This window comes from Cervus canadensis, chromosome 32 (genome assembly GCF_019320065.1).
Source record: "Cervus canadensis isolate Bull #8, Minnesota chromosome 32, ASM1932006v1, whole genome shotgun sequence".
NCBI lineage: Eukaryota > Metazoa > Chordata > Mammalia > Artiodactyla > Cervidae > Cervus > Cervus canadensis.
The window spans coordinates 32,188,455-32,199,983 of NC_057417.1; the positions used below are offsets into that span (position 1 = coordinate 32,188,455).

Consider the following 11,529-nt stretch of genomic DNA (forward strand, 5'->3'; position numbering starts at 1 on the left):
GACGGGGAGCCCAGGAGGAGCAGCCGGGCCCTGCCCTGGTCCCAGTCTCACTCCTCACCACTTAGGCAGTGACCCTCAGCCTGTAACTGCATTGCAGAGCCTGTTTCCTCGCGGCCGGGAGAGACACATGGCGTGCAGGCGTGTGTGAGCGGGAGCAGCACACACAGGCACGTGGGACCAGAGCGTGCAGCACAAGGCCTTCCAGAAGGGGGCCTCGGGTTTGCAGGTGAGATGTGGGTACAGAAGCGGCCAGCAGGGGTCAGGCCAAAATCTAGGAGTTCTGTCTGCTGAGGTAACATGGTGAGGTTTACTTGTGTTTTTTTAAACTCTTTTTCCCAAGATTGCTTTAATGTGTGTAAGAATCAAAACCCTGGCCTTCTGTGGCATAAGGAGAAAGTCCCATGGGACCCCAAGGTATACAAGTAACTTGGCAGCCTCATGAGGAGCCATGTCCACAAGGCACGGACACGCGGAGACGGCCTGAACAGTACCCGGTCAGGAGCAGTGAGTCCTGTGGCCTTGGGCATGGAGCCTGGCCTGCGCGTTCGCCTCCTGCTGTGGGGAGAGGGTCTCAGAGGCCAGTCAGAGACCTGATCTTTCAAGAGGTGTCACATGCACTCCTGGGTGAGCGGACCTCAAGAAAAATCAGAATTTTCAGGGAGGGGAATCCGTCTCTGCTGTATTGGCTGTTCACCTCCTTGAATAGAGGTATTTTATTTTGCCCTGTTCCCTTCTTTTATTTAGTAGAGAAAAAAGATTTCAGAGTTATGTCCATCCCAAAGAGAAGGAACTCTCTTATACTTCAAAGAGGGCAAGAGACACTGTTTGTAGAACAAAGCGGGGCCTAAAAATAGTCACCCCTGAGAGTTCTTAGGGCAAGCAGTCACACTGCCTCCAGTCCCAGTGTTCCAGAAACTTCTGTTCAAACACAGGTGGTTTAAGTGCTTGAGAGCTCAGGCTTTGAGATTGCAAGACCTGGATTCAAAACTCACTCTGTGCCTCAGTTTCCTTATTTGTAGTATGGGGATTACTCAGTAGTACCAAACTTCCGGCGTTGTTAAGAAATCTTCATGAAGTGCTTAGAATAGGAGCTGACACATAGTAAGCGTTCAGTAAGTATTAATGCCCTTATATCACTGTGCTTGGCACTTTATAAAGGTGAGGTAATTTACTTCTCACAGTAAACCTGCTATGGAAATTATTAGGGTCGTTCTGGACCTACCAGAGGGGTCCCCAGGCCAAGGTGTGTGGAACTTCGAAGCTGGAGTTCTTCCATCGTGCCAGCTGCTTTTCTGTTAGGAAGACAATGCTGTTGTAAGATAAAATTCCCTAGTTGGGGGGAGGGGGAGTGAGCAAGCCCTCCATCCCACCTAGATTTCCTGTAAGTGACTCAGCCCCTGCTGGGGGCTGGAGGGTAGTTCCTTCTCTGATCCAGTTCACGCACCCCTCGGCCCTCTCAGCTTCTTTTTTCCTCCCATTGTTCCCAGTTTCCAGCAGCCTGGGTGTGTCCTAGCTTTGCAGAATGTCAAGTCTTCTTCACCAATGTCCTTGATCACCGTGAGTGATGACACTTGGGGTGCCTTGAGTGTTTCCCAAGGGAGCTCACCTCTAGAAAAGCCTCAGTAGCCCCACATGCCGCTTACCCAAACCCAGGAGTGTTCTGATGAGGGCCGGTCTTCACGTGTTATCTCTCGATCAACCCCAAACCTGCAAACCTCCCCAAACCTTTTCTCTTCTTTAACATTATTAATTTTTTAAGTTGTGGTAAAATATGTATAAAGTATGTTCTTTTTTTTTTTTTTTTTAAAGTATGTTCTTAAAGTGTACGATTCAGCCTGCCTTCACTCTTGAGGAATTTTAAGGGCTCAAGGGAAACTGCTTGTGGAAGGGAATTCCACCCCAGATGAAGTAAAAAATCTTCCCCCCTTAGAGTCTAACGTATTTGGCTGAAAACATAATTTTTTCTTTAAAAAAAATACTGAAAAGTGTTTTAGTTCTTAGTTTCTAAACTTAGTGCCCTTTGACTCCGACCAGTTGGAGAAAGTTGAAATCTGAAACGCCTAACCCATATTCTAGGTATAACTGACTATTTACTCATTATTTATGGTAACAATCACTGCTCAAAATAGTTGAGTGCTGACATTTTCTGGTGAAATACAGACTGTATCTAGACTCTGAGAGCACTGCCTAACCAGGGAATTCCAGAACTTGAGGACAGACAGGCCTGAGTCCACTGAGCAATCAGGAGAGTGACCGGCGCAGAGGTAGGAAGGGAGGAGGCCCAGGTGCTCCCAGACAGCGCCGAGGCCGCGCGCGCTCCTCCTGGCCCCGCCCCCCCAGGAGCTCAGTGCCGGCCCAGCAGGCCTGACTCGGGAAGCTCTGCTCACACTTGCTGTGCAAGTGCCTCCCGCCCACCTTTATTTATTCAGAGGCGAACTTTTACCGGGAGCATTCGGATTTATCACAGGACACTTGGTGTTGATACAGATGTGGCAGGTGCCCTGCTCGTCCATTCCATTTGCAGTGCCGTAAGAGACCTGGAGTCTCCACTCACAAAGCACCGCTCACTCTTCATCCTGACAAATGAGAGTCTGAGGAGGAAGAGGGACAGGAGGCAGGGGTGGGTCCTCAGTGCTGTGAAAGTCCTCTTTAAGCCCACGGAGAATACCACAGTGGAAAGCCAGCTGGAACTGTTCGCAGCACAACCATATAAGCTCCCTGGGGAAGGGGCCAGGGCTCCCCGATTCTGAGCCGTGCATCCAGTACACATTCCTGACGGAAAGAATTCCTACACCCGCCACGTTCTCAAGTCAGACAACAGGGACAGGGAACCATCAAAGTAGCTCTCTGGGGGTTTTCTGAAACTTTCCATCTTTCTGAAATCTTCATCCCTGGCGTTTTGGCCAGCTTTCCTCCCGTCAGTGAGGAGCGCTTGCTCTGTGCTGGGTCTTTCACACGCGAGCCCGTGCAGTCCTTACAGCACCCGATGTCACAGAAGAGACTCGGGTGTTCAGGAGTGTGCGGGACCAGGTCTCTCGGGGCAGGGCAACAGCTCTCCCACCTTCCATTCTTCTAGATCACTCTTTTCTTAACCTTTCTTCCTAGGCTGGCCACTGGCAACCAAATGCAGGTGCTGGCCAGCTCCTAGCCTAGATAAGTAGAGTTTACCTTCATGTGAAGACCTTCGGTCTGCCTCCGCCAACACCTGCTGTGTTACCTGTGCTCTTTGTGTTGATTGGCTGAGCGATTACTCCAGGGCAGTAAGTTTCCTCACCTGGGGTGTTCGCAGAGAGGCTGGGTGACCACGTCTTAGGATTTTTGTAGAGAAGGCGTCCGATGCACGCCGAAGGAGTGACCCTCGTGACTCCAGGATCATGGCAGGGCCGTCAGTGTCTGAAGTCACAGGTGACCATCTTGGCTGTGACCTTAGTAACTTCCCACGGCCCGGCTCCACGCTGAGACTGCCAAGCTTTCCTCTGGTCCAAGGGTTCCAGGTGTTCTTCACATCCTCTCCACTCAGTTCCCCGAAGTTCCATGGATGATGTCAGCCAGGCAGCATCCAGTCGGCATGAAAAATCCAGTTATCACTGACAGTTTTCCAGCCGAGACCACACCAGGCCTTGCCCTGTGCCTCGTCTGGGGCAGCACTGGATCCAGCGCCCTTCCCCGCCCCCACATCGGGTGCCCCTGCCCTTTCTCCTCACTGCTGCCCAGCCTGACTGCCCTGGACTCCTGGAGAGGCCGCTGCTGGACCCCGGGAGACAGCGCGCGCCTGCCTGTCGCTCGGGTTGGTCAGGCTGTGACTGGAGCGCCCACTCTGCTCCTCGTCCCCCCAGTTCCCAGGGTGGGCCCGAGTCCCGTGGCCGTGCCAGTGCAGCAGCCGCCCTGTGGCTGGCAGCAGACGCGCACCATGTGGGTGCGTCTTCAGCCCAGTGAGTGTCCTCTCAGCCCCCAGCCTTTCTGCAGGGCCGCTGAGGTGCGGGTCAAAGCCCAGCACGCTGTACAGGCCAGGCCTGGGCCAGGCGGAGGTGGGGGGACGCACATGGCAGGGACCCCGGCGCGCCCGTGGTGAAGCCCGCATGTCTGCCTGTGCCCAGAGCCCTCTTCAGCTCCTGTCCCCAGGCTGGGACCATCCACAGCTGAGTCGCCCCTTAGCGAAGCAGGCCTCCCAAGCTGGCGTTTGTCAGGGAGTTGTTCCTAAACTGCTGTGCCTTTCTCAGGGGCCAGCCAGTGCTCTGCGGGCAGGATGTTGCTCCGTCTATCCCCCGCTGCTGACTGGGAGCTGAGAGCCAGCTTCAGGGTCAGCAGGCCAGCACGGTCATTTGTCCGGCCCAGTTCAGGGAGGCGGCAAGACTTGCAGGCTCTACGCAGAAAGGTTCCTGTGCTTAGACTCAAGATCTAAAGCGCCTCGGGCCCTGCCCACTCCAGACTCAGCCCATCCCAAGCCCTTGGGTAGCCCTCTGCCAGGAAGTTCTTAAGGCTGAGCTGAGTGAACAGAGCAGCCTCTCAACCCAGCCCCTAGACGGCCACCTGCCCTGCACAGGCCCGCTCCCTGGTCCCAGCCTTTCAGATGGATTTCCTCACAGGAACACCATCTGGTGCTGAAGGAAGAAGGTTGTTGGAGACCTGGGAATGAGGGGTGTGCAGACCCACGGCCTCCTGCGTGTCCCAGCAGGGCCTGAGCCCTGCATGGAGCTGGCTGAAAGCAAACTTGTCATCATTTGCTTTTCTTCTAGGAAGATGATGAGAAGCTAATTGAGGAAATCCAGAAGGAGGCTGAAGAGGAACAGAAAAGAAAGAATGGAGGCAAGTTCTCCCCAGGACAGGCCCTTCGCCCAGGCAGTCCGTAAACACGGGGAGGAAAGGATGCCCACTGCTTGCCTCTGTGGGAATCCTGGCCCCCTGCCCGCCAGGGACCCCCAGGGAGGGCCGTCCCTCAGGCAGGCCCCAGTCTACCCCACCCACAGGTCCAGCTCCCTCTGGGAAAGGTCCCGAGAGTTTGGAGGCAGTGTTAGCAGCTCCGTGAGGGCAGGGAGGTAGGTCACAGCTGGTGAGATTGAACTTGGGAAGCAAACAGGAGCCACAGCCAACTGAAGAAGACAGGAGGCCCCTCTGAGGCTGGAGGGACGCGATGGAGCGCCTGTCAGCGGCCCCCAGGCCCTGGCTCTTAAGAGATGCCCACAGCAGCTCCAGCCGTTCTGAGCTGATGTGAGCCGCCTTCCGCTAAGGGGACCCCTGTGGGCTGTGATGCTCGCGGGAACGTGTGCTTTTGTCCTTGGTGACTGCTGGGCGGGGGGCTGCACCCGTGCATGCTTGCTGCCTTGGGGACTTCAGTCGGCCTTGTTCTGGCCTGGCCACCCCTCCTGTGTCCACCGGGAAGAAGGCAGGTCGGTGGTGGCTGGCCTGACCTCCAGCAGTTCTGCTGGGTCCCCAGCAGGTCGGCACACAGTGGGGTTAACCCTTCTCTTGACTAAATCCTGCCTCCTTTTCAGAGAACACCTTCAAACGCATCGGGCCCCCCTTGGAGAAGCCCCCTGAGAAAGTGCAGAGGACCGAGGCCCTGCCGAGGCCAGTGCCCCAGAACCTGCACCAGCAGCAGATACCCCACTACGCCTTCGTGCATCCGCCCTTCCCCTTACCGCCCGTCCGGCCCGTGTTCAACAACTTCCCCCTCAACATGGGCCCTATCCCGGCGCCCTACGTGCCGCCCCTGCCCAACATGCGTGTCAACTACGAATTTGCCCCCGTCCACGTGCCCCTGGAGCACAACCTGCCCATGCACTTTGGCCCCCAGCCTCGGCATCGCTTCTGACGCCTGGGCCCCGCCCCTCCAGGGAGCCCCGCCAAGCGCCTGGCAGCGGAGGCTCGATGCAGATGCTCCCTCCCACCCCTGCCCAAGCCGATGGCTGTGCCGGGCCTGCCAAGTAGGGGTGGTGGACTTGGCTCTCGGGAGGGTGGGCAGAGTTTCTTCCTGGGAAGGGCCAGCGCTCCTTCAAGAGTGACCAGCAGGTGGTGGTACCCTGTGGGTGCCCATGAGGATTGGTCTGGCATTCGCTGGGCAGAGATCAGGGGCAGCGAAGCCCTCTTCCTGAAGAGTCTGCCATTCTAGCTGCCAGGTGGGGGCCCTGGCCACAGGGCACCCATCTGTCACTCATATCCCTGCAGGAGTAGATGCAGGGAAATGTTTGCCTCCAGCCCCAGCCCCTGGCAGACAACAAAAGTCTCAGTTAAAAACCATGTAAGCCTTCCTCACCGCAGCAGTGTGACCGGTAATAAAGTGAAGTAACAGCGCAGTTTGGAGCCTTGAGACTGGACCCAGGTCCGGCGGGCCTGGTTCTCCCATCCCCTGCTCCGAGGCCTGCCCAGCGTGGGATGCGCCCCGCCGCCCTGACCAGTCGCTCCCAGTGAGGGGGAGGCTGTGGACTGTGTCCCCCAGGCCCCCACTGCCATGGGGGTTCCAGGGTCTCCCCTCTTGGCCCTCTCAGATGAGACCACAGGGAGCCACTTCATGCAATGGGATATTTGTGGTTTATCCGAAGAAACGTTTGCTGTTCACTCAGTTTTCAGTTTTCCGTGGCCTACTAGAGTTTCCCTCAATCCCCATTACCTACCCCATGGCTGGCAGCTGACCAGGGGTGGGGGGGGTCCCAAAATCTTCACCAAACACAAGGCCTCTCTGAGGTAGCTGTGACAGCCTGGTGGCTCTCCTAGGAGCCGCATTTGCCACCCCCAGTTCTCCCCGAAGGTGTGGCGGGGGCACTGGCTGTGCCCAGGGGCGGCCCCCGCCACGCACCCGTGGCCTTTTGCTGTCCAGCCCCAGCGGGCACATGCTTGGCGGCATGTCACCACACTCCAGCCCACGTGCAGAGCCGCGGCCCCCGTGGGGTGAACCTGCCTGGCCCCGGTGTTGGCCTCCGTTCTCTGGGTGACACCCGGATGGCTGTGGGCTCCCGCAGCTCACACACAGACCTCAGTGCAGGGGACACGCTCCACGCCTGGGCGCCCTCCGCCACCAGCCTCAGCTGTTTTTCAGAGATTAAACTGGAGAGGAGATGAGGCTGAGTTGCTCATCCTTGCTCTTTGTCCGGGTTTGGGCTTTGCAGATAGGGAATCCCCTGGGCTTGAGGGGGGCAGGTGCCTGAGGAGAGGCCACACCAACCCTCTGCTGCCAGGAGGCCCTCCCTGCCCGACCCCCTGCCCCTGCCCCTTGGGGTGCAGCCGCAGGGTTTCTTCCCATACCTGGAAGGCATGTTCCCCCTGCTTCCCCATGGGAGAGTCTCTGAGAGCCATGAACTGCCCACAGGTGTCCTACCAGGTGGGGAGGGTGACCCCAGGTGCTGTCTCCCTGCCCAACTGCTGACAGTCTCACCCCAGCCCACCAGAACCTTCTAGGTTTCTGACGCAATTCATCATCCAACGAGGGAGCCAGGTTCCACCTCAGCTCTGCGACCCAGGGTATGTGGCTCCACAGAGGGCCTGGGGCTCTCAGCCCCAGGACAGACCTCGGCAGGTGTGTGCCCGACACTGGTCTGGCGACTGCCCTAGGACCTGGCGTGTAGAGGTCACCTGGCACAGTGAGACCAGAATGATGGTTCCCTCGGAGCCAATTCCAAGGCTCATCTTTTGAGAAGAGTTCTGGCAGTTCTTAGCCGCACAGGACAGCTAGGGAACCACTCCTTCCTCTCTGAGCCAAGGGCACCCAATTTCCAGTGTTCTCCTCCAGCCAGGGTGTGGAGTGGCTGGCAGATCAGTGGACATAGCGCCATCACCAAACGTAAGTCCCCACGTGTCTGCAAAATGAGCTTGTGGGTGTCCCCGTGTCCCGGAGGCAGCACCTGGGTCTCGGTCTCCTGGAGAAGCGGTCTGTCCCGGTGATGGGATAGGGGGAGAAACGGGGCATCCTCATCTGACGAGACAGACAGTGGCCTCAAGACACTAACGCCAGGACACCCGCGGAGATGAGCCCATCTGGGGACAGCAGCCCTGGAGGCAGCCAGCACCTTCCCCTCCGGGCCGCTGGGCTTGCTCCCCGGAGCGAAGGACTGCCCAGCGGCAGTCCTGTTCTTGCCTTAAAACTGGAGAGAGGAATCTAGTATTTGCACTTAGCGAAAGGTTTTAAAACAAGCGTGCATGACCAGTCACATTGTATAAAAACAGCAAAAATGATTAGTTTATTACTTTTTTTTTTCTTTCTGGTAGTAAAAATACATAATTGTTTAAACTACTGTGTGTAAAAAGCCTGTATCATATGTAACTTGGTTTTTTTGTAAATAGACGTTTGTGCAGACTGCTCTCTGGTTTCTTTTCTCTGCGCACAGAACGATCAGGCAGGCCCCACGCCTCCCACCCCCCCACCCCACCGCGAAGTTACCAGGGCTGCTTGGACAGAGAGCCCGATCCCAGGACAGATAATGCCTCACCTAACTGTTCTCCCACAGCAGAGGTCGGGGGGCCGCCCAAGAGCTGCAGGATCTGATTCCAGAGCTGCCCCGAGGGGCCAGGCCTGCCCAGGAGGGAGGTCGGGCGATCCATCACACTCGCCCTGCCTGGGTGGCTGCCCAGGTCAGGTGGGGCACAGGGGCTACTTTTGTCCAGTTTTACTGTTTGTTTGGCTGCCCCGGGGCTCGGTTGTGGCATACAAACTCTTGGTTGCGGCATGTGGGATCGCGTTCCCTGACCAGGGATCGGACCCAGGCCCCCCGCGTTGGCAGCGAGCGAGGAGCCTTAGCCACTGGACCACGAGGGGAGTCGCTGTGTGTTTTTCAGCACAGGATCGCCTTTGACAAAGCCTGGTCAGTCCCTCTGCCAGGTCTCTGCAAGCAGGCCACTGACTGGGAGGTGGAGGAGGAGGAGAAACCTCACTCAGGCGGCCAGGCTTGAGAAGACAGGGGCCATGGGTACGCTTGCCACGCCCGCCAGGCCTGGAGGCCACTGAGTCACGGGCAGACACCGCAAGCTCGGGTGCAAATCCGGTTCAGAACGTTGATAGACCATGCTGTTCTCGTCTCCGTTCACAACTTTTTACTGAATGAACTTATCTTTTTTTCTTTTGCACGTCTGAAAAAGGCGTACTGAAGTAAATCCTAGACAAAACTTAATCTGCATTCCCAGCTTTTAAATTGGTGTATTTTTTAAGTTTGCTTATGCCATCTAGTTCTCGTTTCTGTACACGTTCCGTGTCCTAGACTGTTCCACAGTTCCCATGGGTAGATACATCACGTTTTCTCTCCCAGTCCACAGTTATCTCTTTTCCATCCTCCCTTCAGGTAACCAGAGTCACATTTCTCCCTCTTCACCCCTCTCACCCTCCAGCACGTCTCCGCGGGCACCTGCTTCTCAGCGCCCCGGGCCTTTGTCTTCACGAAAGTGGTTTCATACCTTTGGCTGCAATTCACTTTCTTCACCATCATGGCGTGACCTCCAGGTCTTGGATCCAAATAGCTCTAACCTGTGCCTTTTATGCCTTCCTTGGTATTTCTGTGTATGGATTTGCCACAAATGATCCAGCCATTCCCCCATTAAGGAAAATCTGGGTGCTTCCCAAGTCCTGCACCACACACACCAGCCCAGTGGACACTCCCTTTGATGTCACAGTAGATGCATTTCTAGTTGGGCTGGGGCAGAGGGTGGGCAGTGGGTTAGGTATTGAAGTCTAGTTGACTTGAGTATTGTGTTGGTTTTGATGCGTTTCCTCCCAGTGTGTTTTTTCCTACGATATACGTGGTGTATTTCACAAAACTAGTAAACCAGATGTGTGGATTTTCCGTCTACCAGGAGCAGGAACAGGTATGAGCAAAGACTTCCTGAAGGTGGCTTTTAATTAGCTTCCTCTTTTATAACTTCCTGCCGCAGGCTCTGTTCGCGTTTTCTTTGGACTTACTGAAGTCTCTCTCCCAGAGGCTGGTCATGCCCGGCTGGCCGGCCCTCTGTTCCCATGACCTCTGGTGGGAAGTGGTCATGTCTAACCCCCATCTGTGTCATCCCTGTTGGTCGGGATCAGCACATTTTTGGCAAAGACTGATCCCTGGCTGGGCTGGGCTGGGCTTGGCCTCAGAAGGTGCCAGTTAAAACCGTCATGGTATGAAGACCATGCCCTGAGCCCTGCACCCAGCAGGCACCTGCGTGCCCAGCACTAAAGCAGGACAGGCCTGGGCCGGGCTTCAAGAAGCTGCCACCAAACTGGGTGGTCTTGGGCTCTCAGGCTCCCCAGCATAGGGGAACCAGACTCGGAACCAGGGGCACAGCAGGGGCCGCCAGGGGCTGGGGAGGTGATGGGGAGGAGGCTCCAGGCAAGAGGCCAAGAGGCAAGGGGCCCCCGGCTGGCCCCTCCCCCGCATCACCGGCCGGGGGCGGTCCAGAGGGGCTCATCAGTGTGGGGCCTACAGAGTGTGGGGACTAGTGGAGGCGGTAGCACGTGTGGGGAAAGGGTCCTAAGGGACCTGGCGCACGGCGGGGGTTGGGCGTGCAGGGTGGGGGGTAACTGGCGGTGTCCAAGGCAAGTGAAGGCCTGGGGGAGGTGTGCCGCCCAGCACTCAGCGTTGTCCAGGAGGTTCTCCTGAGGACGCGCCCATGAGGCCTGAGGCTGGGGACCAGGAGGGCTCGCTCACAAGGCAGCGGAGGGCAGCCTGGAAGCCGGAGGAAATCAGGGGGAGCAGCCAGCGGAGCGGGGCAGGGGAGAAACTCCGGGCCGAGCCCCCTCTCTGGCCCCTGGTTCCTGGGGGCTGCCCCTCCCCCTTCCCTCCAAGCCCCCCCAGCGGGGCCGGCCGAGCTCCTCCCACCCCAGGACCAGCTGCCCCCGCCACGGCAGCCACAGGAAACCACCCGGAGCAGCGAGAGCAGCGAAGGAAGCAACGAGCACCACAGCTGGAAACCGCCCAGGGCTCCTCACCGCGTCCGCGCTGCCGGCCCAGGGAGAGCTCCGAGCCCGCCTGCGGTTTGGCTGAGCCGGCAGCCCCGAGGTGGCCCCCAGGGCCCCGCGGCCCCCGCTCCCCCCAGCACGGCGGGCGGGGGCTGCCAAGGGCTCTGCAGGGCCCGGTGCTCATCAACCACCTCACCCCAGGCACCCCAAAACAAGCCTTGTCCCCCCGCGCCCCCCTCAGCTGGAAGAGGCGGCTCCCGGGGTACAGTGGCTGCAGCTTTCTCCTCCCTGTGTCGGCCCCAAGTCTGTTCCCCTCTGTTACTCTCTGTCTCTCTCTGTCTCCTTCCTACCAAGTTTAAGGCCACTTACCCAAAATTCAGGCTTCCTTCTGGCTCAGTTGGTAAAGAATCCGCCTGCAATGCGGGAGACCTGGGTTCCATCCCTGGGTTGGGAAGATCCCCTGGAGAAGAGAATGGCAAACCCACTCCAGTATTCTGGCCTGGAGAATTCCATGGACAGTCCATAGGGTTGCAGAGAGTCAGACACAACTGAGTGATCTCAAATTACCCAAAATACACATGATATAAAAACAAATAGAAAATACAAATTGGAACGCAAGCGAAGTGACCACAAGCACAGCCCAGAGTTAGGGCTCTGAAACGCACCTCCAG

General features: G+C 57.3%; 1 protein-coding gene across 3 annotated transcripts in view; it reads left to right on the forward strand.

The window, feature by feature from the left end:
• Nucleotides 1–8,290, forward strand: part of RNF216 (ring finger protein 216) — a 113,587-nt gene extending 105,297 nt beyond the window's left edge. For all 3 annotated transcript variants that reach the window (XM_043454861.1, XM_043454862.1, XM_043454863.1), the window contains 2 exons: nt 4,737–4,806; nt 5,493–8,290. In XM_043454861.1, the coding sequence (XP_043310796.1) occupies nt 4,737–4,806; nt 5,493–5,812 (390 nt within the window). In that variant the 3' untranslated portion in view covers nt 5,813–8,290. The remainder of the gene's footprint in view (nt 1–4,736; nt 4,807–5,492) is intronic.
• The last annotated feature ends 3,239 nt before the right edge of the window (nt 8,291–11,529 follow it).